Source organism: Ailuropoda melanoleuca, chromosome 4, assembly GCF_002007445.2.
Source record: "Ailuropoda melanoleuca isolate Jingjing chromosome 4, ASM200744v2, whole genome shotgun sequence".
Classification (NCBI taxonomy): domain Eukaryota; kingdom Metazoa; phylum Chordata; class Mammalia; order Carnivora; family Ursidae; genus Ailuropoda; species Ailuropoda melanoleuca.
In genome coordinates this window covers 60,817,428-60,835,695 of record NC_048221.1, presented here as the reverse complement: position 1 = coordinate 60,835,695, position 18,268 = coordinate 60,817,428, and the positions used below count along the sequence as shown (strand labels likewise).

Sequence of the window (18,268 nt, the reverse complement as noted above, 5' to 3'; positions counted from 1 at the left end):
GCTTAATACATGCCCTTGATGTTGCATGATGCACGTATTTGACTTCTAACTGACCACAGCTTGGCCTATGCACAAAGTTCTTGATCAAAGCAGCCCTGCAAGGCCTTAGTGGGGAAGGTCAGGTACACAGGGCCGGCACTGGTATTCCCTGCAGACAGAGAGCATCGGACACCTGTTAAACCCCACCCTCATACGTGGTAGAGGGACTGGGGAAACTAGTCAGGGAGAACCTAGATAAAGGCGAGTTCTCATTCTTGGTCAACCCTCGTTTCTTTGTGATAACAACAACCACCACAAAAATGGGGTGATATTATCTTGGGACACCTAATGGCTTCGGTTGCACCTTAAAGACTGTATCAGCATCCCTTCCAGAAGTGGATGGAGCATTTGGGAGGGGCAGAGCCTGGGAGAAATGCACTAGGACAGCATTTATGGTTAACTACTCCAGGGAAGAGCTGCGGGCTTACTGCAGTTCTGTAAATGTAGCCTAGAAGGACTTAATCAATGCCTGGCCAAACACTGCCACTTAGGACCGATTCCGCTAATACCAGACGCAGTCATCATGTTAACTATAACTGCCTGATATTTTTGGGAGGCTAAACAATTTAAACTTTCAAATAGAAGGATGCCCAGCCATGCTATATTAATATGTGTACCACATTTTCTGAATATTTAACAGACCCTGATTCCCAAGAGTCTTTAAGGCCATAATAAATTCAAAAATTTTAATTAGATTTCCTTTATGCTCTTCAGTCTTTCTTGTAACGTCAGTGAGACTGAAAGGACTTTTTAAAAGTACATGTGTTACAACAAAATGCTATTTAAAAATCTTTGAAGTGTTTTCTGGGGCTTTTGAACTTGAATATTTATATTGACCCCCAATGAATTTTCCTCTAACCAAGCTCTTATGTCACCAAAGGGGGCTGTCCTGGGTAATAAGGTCCAAAGGAAATCCACCAAGAAGACTATCAAAAGAACTTCAGTGTCATGGACATTTGAAGGCAGAGCTAGAAGGTTCATATAGAAGCAAGGCCATGGAAGGACTGCTCACCAGGCTCTTAGCTACCTCACAATTGAACTCCTTATTCACTACAACGTGGGGACAAGACTAAACTCTTTCAGGAAACCAGAGAGAAAAGTGGCTTGACTGTGTCAGTCCACACATAAGCTAATGTGTAGGAAAAAAATTATTGATTTCTTCTCATAGATCTGGAAAGAAAGCTCTCAAAATGGGCTTCTAGTGGATGCTGTCATGATTGAAACTTTTCTATTACTCCTATACTTCACTATTATAATAAGCCGTAGGAGATGCCTGTTACCCAACCTGATTTCTGGGAAGTTACACTCACCAAACAGAAGCTGTCAATTTCTGTGAACCATTCTTGCTCAAGAAAGTAGTTTTGAGAGCACTCAGGAAAAAACCAATCCTGGAACAAAAAAACTTTCCCACTAAACTCTGCTGACATTCATGCACTTGCAAGGGAGAACATATTTGATTTAAAAAGTCTTACCTGTACTGCTATGTTTTGGTTACATAGAAAGATAGCATGTTTAATGTTTCTGTTTCACTACATTCATAGCAAAAAAATTGTTTTTCAATGTATCAGTGATGAAAGTTAAGATTAAAAACCAAACAAAACTGATCTGAATATAGCTAACGTATTGGGATGACAACTTCCTCCCCTCTAGCTGCCTTTACCTCTCAAGCATGCAGGTATTTTCCCTGTTGTTAAAGAGCAACGCTTTCACACAATTTTATTTAATTATATGGCTTATATGTTGCTGACATAAAATATATCTGTGAAAACAGGGACAGGGTTCCTCAGTATCTGTCTGCAGAGTGAAAATCTAGTACACCGTTGCTGGGCTTCCAGCAGCTGATATTTACCTGAAAGAAATCTCCACGAAAGAGATGGGTGTGCATCCCCAGAAGTGCTGAGTGAAGGCTCCGAGTTCCCTCCTTCTAGACTGGAAGGAGCCCTCCCGCCTGGGGGAGGGGGTCGCAAGTGTCCGTGGGTGTAACTGTGTAAGGGCTGTGGGGATGACTGGCAGCTGAGGGGTACAATGCAGGAAAGCTGGAGCTGGGAACATGCTGGCCCCGGGCCACCATGCAGCCGAGTGATTCTGTATTTACTTGCCCGAGTAAGAAAATACTGCAGGAAAACAAAAGTGTCCCCTCCGTAGTGCCATCCCAGGGTTGGCTTTTTCTTGGACTGCTCGAGAGGGATGCTTTCTGGTTTTAGAAATCTGTCCTGGTACACAAAGAGAAAAGCTTCCGTGGGCAATGGGGACCAGAGCAGGGAAGGCAACAGTTTGCAAACATGTGCATCTCTCAACATAAATGAGGGATTCAGATGTTAAAACAAACACATCTGAGTGGTAATTCACATGCTTGTCACACACACTAGGATCTTTAATAATGAATGAATGTACGAGTGACCCATTCGGTGCTCAGATACGGTAGCTCAACATGGGTGATAAACCATTTCATATCAGGTACATCAGTGAAACCAGCCCTCATAAGGGGCGCCCATGGCATGAGAAAAGATGAAGATTTCTGGAGGTATAAAACCCATTTGTCATTCGTTTTCTTTTTTTTTTTTTTTTTTTTTTTGCATCTTTCTTGAGCATTTTTTCCTTTTAAATTCCATTTCTGTATTCAAAGCAGTAATAAATACTCAATGGCTTAGAAAATGAAGAATGCTCGTGGCCACTGCTAAGTTCCAGTCTACAGACTGGAAACTACATTGCCTAAAATATCTCTTCAAGTATTCTCCTGTGACTCAGAGTAGACAGTAGTACCTTATTGCACATCGATTCTCAAGAGCCCCTCTTCAAGAGGGCGGACCGGCGGGGTTGGGCGCGGGGCAGCGCACGGCCCGGAGCCCGGGCAGGACCACCTTCCCCTTGCGGTGCAGGTCGCCCTGGGCGCCGGTGTTCAGCCGCTGCACGAGCAGCTTCTCGTAGAGCAGCGGGTGGTAGGCGCCGAGCGTGCACGCCGCGTCGTAGTACAGCTCGTGGTAGTGGCACAGCTCCGTCTGCCGGATGGACGGGATGTACTCATACACGTGCACTTCGCTGCACATGGACATCATGATGAGGATTCCTGCCGAGGAAAGAAAAGTAGAAGCCACTGAACAACTCCAAGCGGGAGGGAGGGTGTTTGGGAGTGCGGTGGTGGGAGTGACTGTAGCAACGCACACTTGCTCCGCACTCTGTTCTTGTTACTTACACATCTGCAGCCTTAGCACCTCCAGCAAGTGGCCTGTGTGCGGTTCATGGGGTGCAGGCGCCTACTGAGATGTGACACTTACACATTCACGCATCTGGTTATTATGGGGGGGGGGCAGCCAGAGAGAAGGAGGCAATGTACTGAACTTAGCAAGAGGACAGTCTAGTGAGTGACAGATTTGCATTCCCCAAATTAGAGTATCCTGCGTCACAGTCCACGCGCAGGCCCTGTTCTCATTTGCAAGAATAGTTTCCAAAGAAACAGGTTAGAAAAAACTGACTATAACATAGTTGCTTGATTATAACTGGTGATAAGATAGTTGTTTGAATGGAAAGAGATGGAATGGGGACACAGAGTTTAAGATTCATATTATCAAAATTATTTATCTCCCTGGAACTGTATTAAAGTTGCTTTAATTTCTTTCTTTCTTTCTTTTTTAATGTTTCAAATAGAAAGCCATCAAACCTTATCCTCACTGAGCAAATCTACTTCTGGGTCTAGAAGGGCTAAACGGCTTTCTTTTTCCCCAGCACCACCAACATCTTTCTTAATATCCTTTAAACTTTAAAACACATACATGCTTATCCCTTTTATGAAAAAGTGATACTTTCTTATGAAAAAACAGTCACAACAGTTAGTTCCTGCTAAATGGCAACATTTATCTGCAGAGGACAATCATATTTCTAATTAATCAACCATGAAAATCTTCACAAGCAGAAAAAGTCATGCGTAAGGGCCACTGGGAGAGAAGAGAGAAGGGGCCGAATTTTGCCTGGGGGTCCAGGGGAGTTGCTCAAGGAGGGGAGCCCGAACCTCCCAGCCCGCCTGGCACACAGGAGGGGGAGAGAAGCAGAAGGGATGCTGGTCCACAGGTGACAATGGCATCCTGTTTAGAAGCCTTTAAAGGTGTGACTTGAGAGCCATGACACAGTATTGTGGTTGAGAATAAAACACACTCCTAACAGAGAGAGGAGGTGCTTCAGTTCAAATTCTAAGAAGCAAAACTGTCCTCAAGAGCTCTGTCAAAACTTCAAGTTACTGGTCTGTACCTTTCCTTTTCCTCCCACAACCATTTCCTCCTCCTCTTCATTGGCTGACCTACTGCCGGGTTGGGCCCCTTCCTTGGGATGGCCGAAGGTGACAGTGATTCAGGGGGAGCCAAGGAACAGCATCTCTGTCCTAAGTCGCCGAGCAGAGTGGCTGTCAGCCCCTGAACGTGCAGCACAGGTGTTAAAGACGTCTCTCTCCTTCTGAGGAGCACTTACTGCTCTAGGAATATTTTTTCCCTCCTCCTCATAAAATCTTCTATTGATTGACATGGCGAATGAGAAAGCTGTGTGCCCAGGGAGCATGAAATTCCCTCTTTGATCTCGGCTACTCTACACCTGCAACAAACAAGAACCCCTCTGACGTGTATGCTCTTTCCCGATGAGTGTCCCGGGGCCCGTCGGTGGAGCTGAGGAGGGCTTCAGTGTTTTCTAATCAGGAGCTATGGGACACGTTCTTGCACCACATCGCCTTGGGGCTGGCTGCTTTCCCTCCCCTGGGCATGGCGTGTGGCTATATCCGGTGTGTGGAAGGAACCACATCAAAGGATCCTAGACATCACTCGCGTACCTAGATGCTTTCCATTAATACAATTAATACAACAACTTTCCTACAATGAAGAGGCTTTGAGAATGTCTTGTACAAAGGGATCTCAAATCTAGCGATAGAACTGTACCTAGAAACGACAGGTCTCTGTTGGCTGGGGTGTGTTGTGAGCCAATGACACAACCTCCTCCCTGAGGGCTGAAGTCAAATGTGGACAAGCTATCATCTTTGCAGCTCTGGTCCTTAGAGTGGATGGCTTTCAAAAGGTAACCTTATACTTAAGAAATGTATTAGCCACATTACTGGCCCTCCTCCTAAAGCAATTCTCAAACTTTGGCATGAGAAAGAATGACCAGGGAAGCTTGCTACATGTCCATTCCTGGAACTTGTCCCCATTTCCAGAGATTTGGGTTCCGTTGGTTTATGGTGGGGTCCAGGAACCTGCATTTTTAACAAATGTTCCCAAGCTCTTTGTGGTGAAGGGCCATTGGGGAAAAAGAAAAGTCCGATCTATCACAGACCATTACTTCTGTAAAATACACTACAATGATTTACTAGAAAAATTATCACGTATTTGGATACCGTGCTCTGTCAAGTTACTACAGAAGTTGTAAATACTTTCAATTTCTCCAATGACCCACTTGTAGAACAATGGCTAATGTTTTTGGACCAAAGCTGGTCCACTTCCCATACTGTGAGGATGATCTTTGAGGACCATGCTGGTCTAACACACATATTCTTTGAAAAAACCTGTGCAAGGATTCCCATGTTATCTCCTAAGTAGCTAGACATTCTACATGCTAGATTAAATCTAGAGCTGAGCTGCCACCCACACCCAAGTGAGAAGATCCTTCGGTAGTTTCTCTCGTCCTTGATACTGTCTTAGTCTCAAAAAGCATCTACTAAGGGGCGCCCGGGTGGCTCAGCTGGTTAGCGTCCCAACTCTTGATTTTGGCTCAGATCATGATCTCAGGATCATGAGATCAAGCTCTGCATCGGGCTCTGTGCTAGGCATGGAGCCTGCTTAAGAGATTCTCTCTCTCTCCCTTTCCTTCTGCTCCTCCCCGCTTGTGCTCTCTGAAGAAAGAAAAAGAGAGACAGAGAGAGAAAGAAAAGAAAAGGACATCTTTTAAGATGTTTGAATCTGATTTTTTTATTTCTAGAAAGTTTCCCAGAGAAAATTTTCACTCTTGCTGCTGGTTAATTATTACATTTTATTTTATTTTATTTTATTTTATATTTTATTTTATTATTTTATTTTATTTTTTAAAGATTTTGTTAATTTGAAAGAGAGAGAGAAAGAGAGAGAGAGAAAGCGCAAGCAAGCACAAGTGGGGTCAGGGGCAGAGGGAGAAGCAGACTCCCTGCCGAGCAGGGAGCCCGACTTGGCTCTCAATCCCAGAACTCCAGGATCATGATCTAAGCTGAAGGCAGATGCTTAACCGACTGAGCCACCCAGGCGCCCATACATTTGCTAGATATACAATATAGATTTTGTCAGAAGACTAGGCAAGAAGTTACAGTTTCACTGCAAGTAAATAGGTACATTTTAGCATTCTCATATATAAATACCTTGTATTTTAAGATAACTTCTAGGGCTTCAGAAATGCAGAAACTTGAGAGTTAGTCCATAATAGTCCAAAAGGAGGCCAATAGAGGTTAAGAAAGTGTGGGTTCTTGCCTTGAGTTATCTGCACAATTCCTCCTGATCTTTCCCTATCTGATACAGACTTACAACAGCAGTTTTCCATCCCACTGTGCAGACAAATGCACTTGTGGCTTAGGTAACCATGAGCCTAGAGCATCCTAAAACTTCCTAGCAGAATCGGCTCTAACTGTCCAAATGGCAGCCCGCTGTAGTGCTGATATCACAATTGGTAGGCAACCCTTTCAAAGGGAAGGAAAAACGAATTTACAATTTGTCGGGTACCTGTGAAAGGTGGACAAGATTGATGGAACCAAAGCTGGAGAATAATTTTCTTATTTTGAACTTTTTTCAGACAGCATGGTCAATTCATTTGGCATATGCGTATTCTGCTTTTCAATTTACTAAGGCTGTTATTACACATCATTTTGAGTTTAGATTCATACTCTGTCATATAATAAATACTGAAAATCACTATTACTAAATACAGTCAAATCTATACATCAGCTATCCTAAGAGTTAATAGTACTCAGCCACACACAAAATCCTAAAGATGAAATTTCTTCTTGTTTTGCAAAAAGGAACTAGGTAGACATCAATATTTGGAGTTCTATAACAGCGCTGGCATAGTTCACAGGGTGTGTGTTAGGGAACAGGGCGTGTGGGTGTAGACACTGCAGGGAGGCAGGGTTGGGGCAGGGCTGGGAAAGATCAAAGCCTTCATGTCCTGCTGGAGGCCTCTTCAATTAAATTCAACACTTATTAAACTGGGCACAGTGCTAATCATTGGGGATTAAGGGAAAGTTTCTTTAAGGAAAGAAAGAAAGTAAATTAAAAAACTAACCCTTAAATTTAAAAAGAAGTAGTGAACCCGATCCTTCTACAAGTCTTTGGATGACCTGAAGAAAGCGTTTTACAGAATACACCGGGAAAAAAATGTTTGAGTCCTTCCATCAGCATTGCTTCTGTAAGTGTTGTGTTGCTGAGCTCTATTATCCACAAATGATGTAAATATCAACAACGCATGGTCTCAGATGTCCTCTGAATTACTACCAATAGAGTACCATGTTGAGAGTCCCAACCCACCCCCCAGTTTGATGATTCACTAGGAGGACCCACAGTACCTAATATTTAGTGATACTCAGCTATGATTTTTAAAGCAAAAGGATACAAGGCAAAATCAGATACAGTTCAGAGGAAACTAAGGCCAAGTTTCTACTCCCAGTGGAGTCACACAGGATTTGCTTAATACCCCTAGCAACACATTTAAATGCTGCCAATCAGGGAAGCTTTTGAGAGACTCGGTGCTCAAGGTTTTTACTGGAAACTGGTTGTTTAGGCAGTCTCTGCCTGGCACATACAAAAATTCCAGACTTCCAGAATGAAAGCAGGTGTTCATCATAAACCATACCTTACATAAATAGTCCAGGCACGGTGAACTACCCTTAATCAGTTATGGGGTTGGGAACCTTCCCAAATCAAAGATCCCAGATGCCAGCCAAGGGACAACTTTGTAAGTATGCCTTCCTAAAGATCAGTAGTCAAGCCGCCAGGTTAAATCTTTTCTGCAAAGATGCCATATATGGATAAATTCAAAGTATCATGTTACTTCATAACCAATTCTCCATGCCAAACCAATATGGGGGATTCACATCTGGTTTTGCTAAAAATGTTTTTATTCTTTTTTTCATTTCCTCTCTTAGGACTGCTCAGGATTACCTAAAAATCTAAAAGAATACACATAATTTAATACTATGCTGTTCGGTAAAGAATTTCTAAAAAAATCACTTAAACTTCCATGCTAAGCAGTTTCATGGACTACCAAAAAGTAACTGCTTTCATCGCTAATAAAATTTTACTGCTTTCACCCAGCATTCAACGAGGAATTAATCCCAATCCTTCTCAAACTCTTCTAAAACATAGAGGAGATGGGCACACTTCCAAATTCATTTTACGAGGCCAGCATTACCCTGATACCCAAACTAGACAAAGACATCGCAATAAAAGAAAGTCACAGGCCAATATCCCTGATGAACAGAAGTACAAACATGCTCAACAAAAAAAAATCAGCAAACCAAATTCAGCAAGACGTTAAAAGGATCACACACCACAATCAAGTGGGATTTGTTCCAGGGATTTAAGGGTGATTTGGCACCAATAAATCAATCAATGTGCTAGGCCACTTCAATGAAATGCAGGATAAAAATCATATGATCATCACAGTAAATGCAGGAAAGCATTTGACAAAATTCCACATCCATTTATGATAAAAGTTCTCAACACAATGGGTATAGAGGAAATGTACGTCAACATAAGAAAGGCCACACGTGGCTGGCCCACAGGTACATCGCACCCAATGATGAAAAACTGAAAGTTTTCCCTCTGAGATCAGGAACAGGACAAAGATATCCACTTTTGCCACTTTTATCCAACATAGTATGAAGTCTTAGCCAGAATAATTAGGGAAGAAAGAGAAATAAAAGGCATTCAGATTGGAAAGGAAGAAGTGAAACTGTCACTGTTTGCAGATGACATGATACTAGATATAAAAACTCCGAAGACTGTATCAAAACCTGTTAGAACTAATAAATGAATTCAGTAAAGTTGCAGGATAAAAAATCAATATACAAAAAATTTGTTTTGTCTCTCTACACTAATAACAAGCTATCAGAAAGAAAAATTAAGATAATAATCCTATTTACAATTGCATTATAAATAATAAAATACCTAGGAATAAATTTAAGAAGGTGAATGATCTGCACACTGAAAACTGTAAGATACTGATGAAAGAAACTGAAGAAGACACAAATGAATGGAAAGATATTCCATGCTTATGGACTGGAAGAACTAATATCATTAAAATATCCATATTACCCAAAACAACCTACAGATTCAATGCAGTCCATATCCAAATCCCAATAGCATTTTTCCCCACAGAAATAGAACAAACAATTCTAAAAATTTGTATGGAACCACAAAAGACCCCAAGTAGCCAAAATAATTTTGAAAAGGAAGAACAGAGCTGGAGGAACACCCTGCCTGATTTCAAACTATGTTACAAAGTAGTAATCAAAACATTATGGTGCTGGCATAAAAACAGACACGTAGGTCCATGGAGCAGAACAGAGAGCCCAGAAGTCAACTCAAACTCATTCCAACAAAAGAGCCAAGAACATACGATGGAGGAAGGACAGTCTCTTCAATAAACGGCACTGCAAGAATTGGACCACCACGTGCAAAAGATGAAATCAGAGTGCTATCTTAAATCACACACAAAAATTAACTCAAAATAGATTAAAGACCTGAATGTAAAACCTGAAATCATAAAACTCCAGAAGAAAACACAGGTGTGAGCTCCTTAACATGGGTCTTGGCAATGATTTTTTGGATTTGACACCAAAACCAAAAAGAAATAAGTAGGACTACATGAAACTTAAAAAACTTCTTCAAAGCAAAGGAAACCATCAATAAAATGAAAAGACAACCTATTGAATAGGAAAAAATATTTGTAAATCATATACCTGACAAGGAGTTAATATCCAAAATATATAAAGAACTCATACAACTTAATAGGGAAAACCCCCAAAAACCCAAATAAAAAATGGGCAGAAGACTGAAAAGACATTTTTCTAAAGAAAACATACAAGAGGGCCAAGAGGTACATGAAAGGATGTTTGACATCACTCATCACCAGGGAAATGCAAATCAAAATCACAATGAGATATTACATCACACCCGATGTGGGGAAAAAGAAACCCTCGTGCTCTGCTGGTGGGAGTGTAAACTGGTGCGGCCATTGTGGAGAACAGTGTGGAAGTTCTTCACAAAGCCTAAAAACAGAATTACCTTATGATCCAGCGATTCCATTTCTCAGTATTTACCCAAAGAAAATGAAACCGCCTGGAAAAATATCTGCACCCCTATGTTCATTGCAGCATTATTTACAATAGCCAAGATATGGAAACAGCCGAAGTGTCCTTGAAGGCATTGCTAAGTGAAGAAAAGTAGACCTCGAAGGTATTACGCTATGTGAAATAAGTCAGACAGAGAAAGACAAGTGCCACATGATCTCATTTATATGTGGAATAAAAGAAAACCAAACAAACAAGAAACAGAAAACACCCTCATAGATACAGAGAAGAGACTGGTGGCTGCGAGGGGTGGAGGGTGGGCAAAACACATGAAGGGGGTTGAACGGTACAAACTTCCAGTTATACAATAATTATGTCATAGGATATACGGCATCAAGACTATAGTTAATAACGCTCTATTACACACTGGAAAGTTACTAGGAGAGTAGCAAATTTCTAAAAGTTCTCATCATAAGAAAGACAATTCTGCAAACCAGGCGTGGTGACAGATGTTAACTAAACTTACTGTGGTGATTATTTTGCAATAGACACAAATATCAAATCATCATGCTCTACCCCTGAAACTAATATAACGTTGTACATCAATTAAGCCTCAATAAAAAAAAAATCTCCTGCTTTTAAAATGAAGCCAGACTCTTAGATAGACAAATTAGTATTTAGACACTTTTTAATGTATTTTTCTAAGCCCATCATATGGGCATGTCACCAGCTTTTTAAAATCTTTAAATGTAATTCAATTAACATTCAGTTTCTTTGGCCAATTTTTACAAATGAGTCCGTACTAGGGATTCATTTAAAGAAAAAAAGAGGTGCACAGTTTTCCGGAAAATTATGACTCAAGAAGCATTCATTTGCCAAATTACATGTCTTTAAATATGTATAATGCAATGTAATTATCAGACCAATTAAAAGGCATTTCAACTGGTCTTAATAAAATGTCGCATTACATGACTCAGCATCTAGTAGCATATACACTTATTTATTTGCTCCAAGATCAGCATAAAAAACAAACTGCAACCCATGTGCAGAGGATCACAAATTCTGAGTGAATGAGGCTTCCCCTATAAAACTCTACTTTGCACATCTAGCTTTGTGTTTGATGTGTTTTCAGATCCAGTATAGTATAATCATTTATCGCCTTGACTTTAATTGTGCTTAAAATTATCTTGCTTTCACCTGGCAAAATATTTAAAGTAACATCCAAAATCATTCAGAATGATAGAATTTTATCCTTAATGAATATATCCTTTCAGCATATGGCACAGAAGCTATGGATATAAACAGCACAATGCCAGTGACAGACAAAACACTGGCTTCCATCAGTCCGGTTAGCATTTGAACGTAAGTCATATGTAAGGTAAATTAGGAATTTCTCAGAATGCCCAATACAACACTGCAGGACATACTTCTGAAGGAGTGGTAGAGTGGAAGAAAACCTAAGTGTGTGGAGTACGCCGGTCTAATGGAAATCTAGCAGCTTTGTCAGGTTTCCCCATAAATTCATCACGAAACAGGAAGTCACGAGAACTATACTCAGGATTACTTGAGAGCAAAAGCAACTCTTCAAGGGAGAATTTCAGAAAATATTTGCAATTAAAAGGTGGTTTGCGGATTTAAACTGAGGTAATATAGTAATAGTTTAAGAAGCATCCCCTTATTAGATAAAATGCAAGGGTAATAATTGAAGGCCAATTTTTCACCGATTTATATTGTATTATCTGATGGTAATAACATTCAGGGTTCACTATTCATAAGGAAATGCAAAAAGTTTTTCCTAATCAGTATAACTGTGACATATCCTACACAATCCTAAATATGAATGTTAAGTGGCTGATTATTTTGTGCTAAACATCTGAGTTTGGGCAATATATTGGAAAATTAGAACCCCCCAAAGCAATACAAAATGGAAAAGTTGTGACTAGTTTTTAAGCCTATTATTCTTGTGCATATTTAAATGGCCTGAAATTATAGTGTCTGCATTTACGAATTCCAGAAATAGTTATAATCAGTGGTGGCTGCCTTTTAAAAAGTGGCGGTTTCTACAATAGAAAATAATGTCAATTGGTCAACTGTAGATTTCAGCAGAGAGTCTCCTCTCTGTGCTGCTGGTTGGGACCTGTGCTACCAGGCCTCTCTGCCTGCTGGTCCTCAGGCTGTGAAACAGGGATGGTGAAGCTGGTGCCTCCTGGCTTGGCTGGATGCCCTACCGTATGTTAGTGACACACCAATCCAGCCATGCTTTATGACCCCAGGTGAGTTCACTGACCTTCTATAAAAATATCTGTCTTTATGAGAACGAAATGGAAGCTGTGGGATTCCAAGTAAATTAGTCCTTATCCTCAGTCAGGCTAAGGTACAGTCAAAACGACTTCCAAGTACGAAATAACAAGATAAATCTCTAGTATCCAACTAGGGATGAAAGAGAGAAATGCTACTCATATGTGCACGAATAGCTCCCCAGTGGGCTAAGGGTGAGAAACCAATAATTACATGAAAAAGTCGTTCCAAAGAAACAAATCTTTATGGATCATCGAAATTACCTTGATCCATGTTACTTTTAATTTAAAAAATGCACGTGCACTCCACCAGGTGCAAGAATCCCCTTACTGCTTCTCTAGAAGAGGATGGTACATGTACCACATTTCCACTGTATCTACTAGTGTGCCTCTTTCTGTGAACTGTAAGGATAAAGATGGGTCTGATTAGAAAGTCAAAGAAAAAGCAGTATGTCAACACTTAACCAATAGGCATCAAAATGTCATATATACCCTTTGCTCGACACTAATACTCCTGGGAATCTATCTTAGGAAATGGTTTAAAGGAAGAAAAGTCTATGTAGTCACATCCAGAATAAACTCTAGTATTTTTCTTACATAGATATAATGATGACTCATCAATATAATTGTCTGAGAATATCAAATACTCTGAAACAACCTAAATACTCAACAACTAAAGAGAGACATAAGTTATGATATTCTTATTTGATTCCTATTTGATATGGTCTCTATGAAATCAAAAAGAACAAGTCTATTTTTTTGATTATGTTTCTTAACGAAAGAATAGCATTTTTATATTTGTGAATATGGTCTTACTTGACCGAGCATAGTTTTAGATGAGAAACATCACAGTAGCAGTGAACAGTGAACATTAGCTATTGTGCTAAGCACGTGATAATTCACACTTGATAATTTAAACATAAAGGCACTACTGGGGTCTTCGTTTTCTCGTTGAAAGAACTGAGGCTTGGAGGTTTGGAGTAACTCGCTCAAGATCACGTGTTTAGTTGACTAGTAGAAAACCAATGTTTGGTTTTGGTGTCTGTAGAGCCCAGGGTCTTCAGCACAGCACACAGCTCACACATATAGTGACAGGGGAGGGGGTGGGCGTCCTTCTACATGTGAGACCAGCTGAATCAGAGGTGAGAGTCTAGAAGGCGGCATAAATCACAACTTCCCATTCATTTGTTCATCCCTTCACTCATTCAGCAAACATTTATTGTGCACCTGTTGCACGGTGCCATGCCGAGGCACGCGCATTCGGTACAACGGCGTTGTCGTTGCTTTTTTTTTTTAAAGGTTTATTTATTTGCTTGAGAGAGACAGAGTGTGCACACCAGAGGAGGGAGAAGGAGGGAGAGAATCTCAAGCAGATTCACTGTTGAGCGTGGAGCCTTGATCCCACAACCCTGAGATCATGACCTGAGCCAGAGTCAGAAGCTTAACTGACTGAGCCACCCAGGCGCCCCTCATTACACCAATGTTAAGAAAACAGAACTCTGTGGTCGAGATTTGGAAGAGTATAGACTAAAATACAATCAGACAACAGTACTGGAGGTGGTGGTGGGGTTATCTGGTGCTTTAAAAAAGTGTTTAAATATTTAGTTATAATGTTATTTTTCCCTTTGTATAAGGCCCAGAAAGGAGACTCTTCAGAAATGTTACAAAGAAAAATCTTATAAAGCAAGACAGTCAGTCTTTTCCTTAAGGTTTGGTGAAAGCTTTGGACCAGTATCTACGTTGGGATAAATAATCTCTAAATCTCCTTAAACTTACATATGTTAATAATGAGATTTCTTAAAAAGTCAAGTTTTCACTGATTTTCACATAATGATCTTAACAAGTCAGAATATATTTACACAGTTATATTAAAATATTTTGAAAGATAACTATCACTAATCAATGTCCAACTCTGAGTTAGTTTTCACGTTTAATTTCAGTGAATATTCATCTCTTCAGCAGTGACTCGTCAAAATATTTTGTTTGGTAGAGTAGTTTGGTAGTAATATCGACTTGGGTTATTTAAAAAAAGGAAAAAACAGTTTATAAATATTCATTTAGAAATATGAGAGTACTAGCTTTGGTATATATCATAGATATTAAATCTTTAATAAGTATCTTATTAAATAAAGCTTGTAATGAGTGTAGAGTTTAATTCACTTGATCTTAAAATGTATTTACATTGTCTCAGTATTATAAAAATTGTTCACATATGTTCTCTTATTTAGTTTAATTATAAAGAAAGCATATTAAAATTATTAGCTTTGATAAGTCCTTTATGTATGTGAATTAGACATTTCTGGGGGGTGCCTGTGTGGCTCAGTCAGTTGAGTGTCTGCCTCTTCGTTTCAGTTCAGGTCATGATCTCAGGGTCCTAAGATCGAGCCCCACATTTCAGGCTCCGTGCTCAGTGAGGAGTCTATTTGAGATACTCTCTCTCCCTCTCCCTCTGTCCTTCCCTCTACTTGCCCTCTCTCTCTCTAAAATAAATAAATCTGGGGTGCCTGGGTGGCACAGTTGTTAAGCGTCTGCCTTCAGCTCAGGGCGTGATCCCGGCGTTATGGGTTCAAGCCCCACATCAGGCTCCTCCACTATGAGCCTGCTTCTTCCTCTCCCACTCCCCTGCTGTGTTCCCTCTCTCGCTGGCTGTCTCTATCTCTGTCAAATAAATAAATAAAATCTTTAAAAAAATAAATAAATCTTTAAAAAAACAAACAAAAAAAGTAACTTCTGGGATGTTTTTCCAGCAATAAAATGAGTTTCAGTGAGGAAGCTCTCAGAGTTTGTTTTCTTCAGTGCTGGGTCAATGTGTTCGTCAAGTCTTACAACTTATTGCTCTTTCTTTATAATCAGAATAGGCAGTTCCTTGTTATTTGTAGATAAAACAAGAAGAATTTATTTAGGCGCAAGTTAAATATTTGTGCCCAAATCTGTTCTTAGTAGGACATCTCGCCCATAAGAAAACTTCCCCATAGGAGCTGATAATACATAGATGCCACAGAACCCAGGAAATAGTACAATATGTACTCGGGTATTGTGATCAAAGACAATGCTGATGCAGAAATATTTCCAAGCCCGCCCTAGGAACATTCAGAATGGTGCGGGGGACAGAAGCAGCTCTTCCTCCCTTCAACACAGTAGTCTCCCCTTATCCTGCAGGTTCGGTCACTCACAGCCACCTGCAGTCTGGAAGCAGATGATCATCAGAGGGTCAGTAAGTGGCCTAACACCAAGTCCCAATGCCCACGTCATTCCCCTCACGTCATCACATGGGCATTTTACCATCACAAGAAGAAAGGTGAGTACAGTACAATAACAGAGTTTGGTAGACTGTATTCACAAAACTTTTCTTGTGATACATTGTTATAATTGTTCTATTTTATTATCAGTTATTGTTATTCACCTCTTACTGTGCCTAATTTATGAATTAAACTTCTCCATCAGTATGTATATATAGGAAAAAACACAGTCTAGATAGGGTTGGTAATTATCTGAGGTTTTAGGCATCCACTGGAGGTCTTGGAATGTATCCTCTGAGGATAAGGGGAGGAGGACTATGTATTTATTGCTTCTCTTTTCTCCCGCAGAAAACGCACATACCCAACATAGCTCCTATCTACCAGGCAAGCCCTCGTGATCTATGTGCCGCCAAGGAGATGGCTGGCTCAGGGTTAGGGGTTCCTAAGGAAGGTCCAAAAAGGATGTCATGCTTCTAGAATGAATATTACTGAGGATGGTTTCCTGCAATCAGTGAGAGTTGGGACCTTGCTTACTGGTTCCCAAACTTATACCCAATCAGTATATCTAAAGAATCTGGGTCCCGAGATGATAGAATCTACCAAACAAACAAAAATTCATTTTTAAGAAGAGCATTTACAGCCAGCTATTATGTATAACATTTCACAAGGTTTCAAACATGAAAGAAGTCCATCAGTAAAGATAAGAGTATATTTTTTAGCTATGTCTTCAAAGAAACAAAAAGAATAACGTATGGGTCACATCCTGTGTTCTGCTGAGTCAAATGCTTATCACCTTGATGGCACGTCTATCAATACAGTATCTGCAGAGGAGATTTCTGAAGTTCCTTCTAACATTAAGATTCTAAAACGCTAGAAGGGTGGTTCTTGAACCACAGAACAAGGACCAGCAGCATTAACATCACTTAAGAACCTGTTAGAAATGCAAATTCTTGGGGCGCCTGGGTGGCACAGCGGTTAAGCGTCTGCCTTCGGCTCAGGGCGTGATCCCGGCATTCTGGGATCGAGCCCCACATCAGGCTCCTCCGCTATGAGCCTGCTTCTTCCTCTCCCACTCCCCCTGCTTGTGTTCCCTCTCTCGCTGGCTGTCTCTATCTCTGTCAAATAAATAAATAAAATCTTTAAAAAAAAATGCAAATTCTTGCCCCCTCCACCTCCTCAGAAACTCTAGGGTGGGCCCAGGTGTCTTGTTTCAGAAAGGTGAGGTAGACAGGCTTCAACATGGCCCCCAAGATCCCTGCCTGGTGTGCGCATCTTTGGGTAGTTCCGTCCCACAACAATGGGACTGACTGATGTCACAAAGAGAATGTAGCCACGGTGATAGTGTATGACACCATAAAAAGTATTGTGGCCTCCTCCTTGCTGTCTCTCTTGGATCGCTTGCTGTAGGGAAGCTGGCTGCCATGTTGTGAGGACTTCCAAGTACACCTATAGAGGTCCCTGTAGTGAGGAATTGAGGCCTCCGGCCAACAGCCATCTTGTGAGTGAGCCATGATCAGCCAACCTACACCCAGACAGCTGGAATGCAGCCTCATGAAAGATGGCACACTGAGCCATCCAGCCAATCTGCTCCCACAATACTGACTACAGACACTGTATAAAGTAATAAATGCTGATTCCTTCTAGGATGTGAGTTTTGGGGTAATTTGCTTCATGGCCTTAGATAACTAATACACAAACCTCTGGGTGATTCTGACACATGCTGAACTTGAGAACCACTGAGCTAAAACATTCATTGATTCTCCAATTAATTATGTCTTGTATTTCCTATGTGCTGGGCTAAGAGCATGAACACAATGGACAAAACCCAGCCCTCGATGCAGCCTGTTCTTGTCCTTCATTGCACAGTTGGTGATTTTATTTTATTTAGGGAACACACACCTATGTAATGTGGGTCACCCATCGTACCGTGAGATGTGGTGAGCAGGACCTTTGCCTGGTTTCCTTCCCGCTACCCTGGGCCCAGCCAAGTTATCGCTACATGGATGTGCTTAATTAATAGCCACCTAGTGGCTTTTCCCTTCCATCTGCCCCACCTTCCTCCATTATGATGAACTGAGGCCCTAGAAACAGGCCTCTGAATAGCAACCAAGAACAACACATTTAAGGGGTTTAACGTGTGTTCCCCTGGGAATCTAACAGCCATTGGCTATAAATTTCGATAGAAAGAATGTCTTGTGTGTTCAAAACAGTCAACTTTTAGAGTTCCTCTATTTTACACATGCAGATTCATAAACATATACAAGGAAAATCTATGCAGTGGGGTTAGAAGTAGAATTAAATGTGAGACTATTTTCCTGTACTGATGAGCACATCAGTAAAGTACAAGGACTCATCTTACTTTACCTGTGCTAATGAGGAAAGCAGGATATCACGAAATTGCTCTTCTCTGA

The 18,268-nt window shown here is 40.8% G+C and overlaps 1 protein-coding gene across 8 annotated transcripts in view; it reads right to left on the bottom strand.

The window, feature by feature from the left end:
* Positions 1–264: 264 nt before the first annotated feature.
* The window catches only part of ST6GAL2 (ST6 beta-galactoside alpha-2,6-sialyltransferase 2), a 76,444-nt gene continuing 58,440 nt past the window's right edge, over positions 265–18,268 (bottom strand). For 6 of the 8 annotated variants that reach the window (XM_034658918.1, XM_034658916.1, XM_034658917.1 and 3 more), the window contains one exon: positions 265–3,106. In XM_034658918.1, coding sequence (XP_034514809.1) covers positions 2,835–3,106 — 272 coding nt within the window. In that variant the 3' untranslated portion in view covers positions 265–2,834. The remainder of the gene's footprint in view (positions 3,107–18,268) is intronic. The other 2 variants (XM_034658921.1, XM_034658922.1) reach the window with 2 other exon arrangements.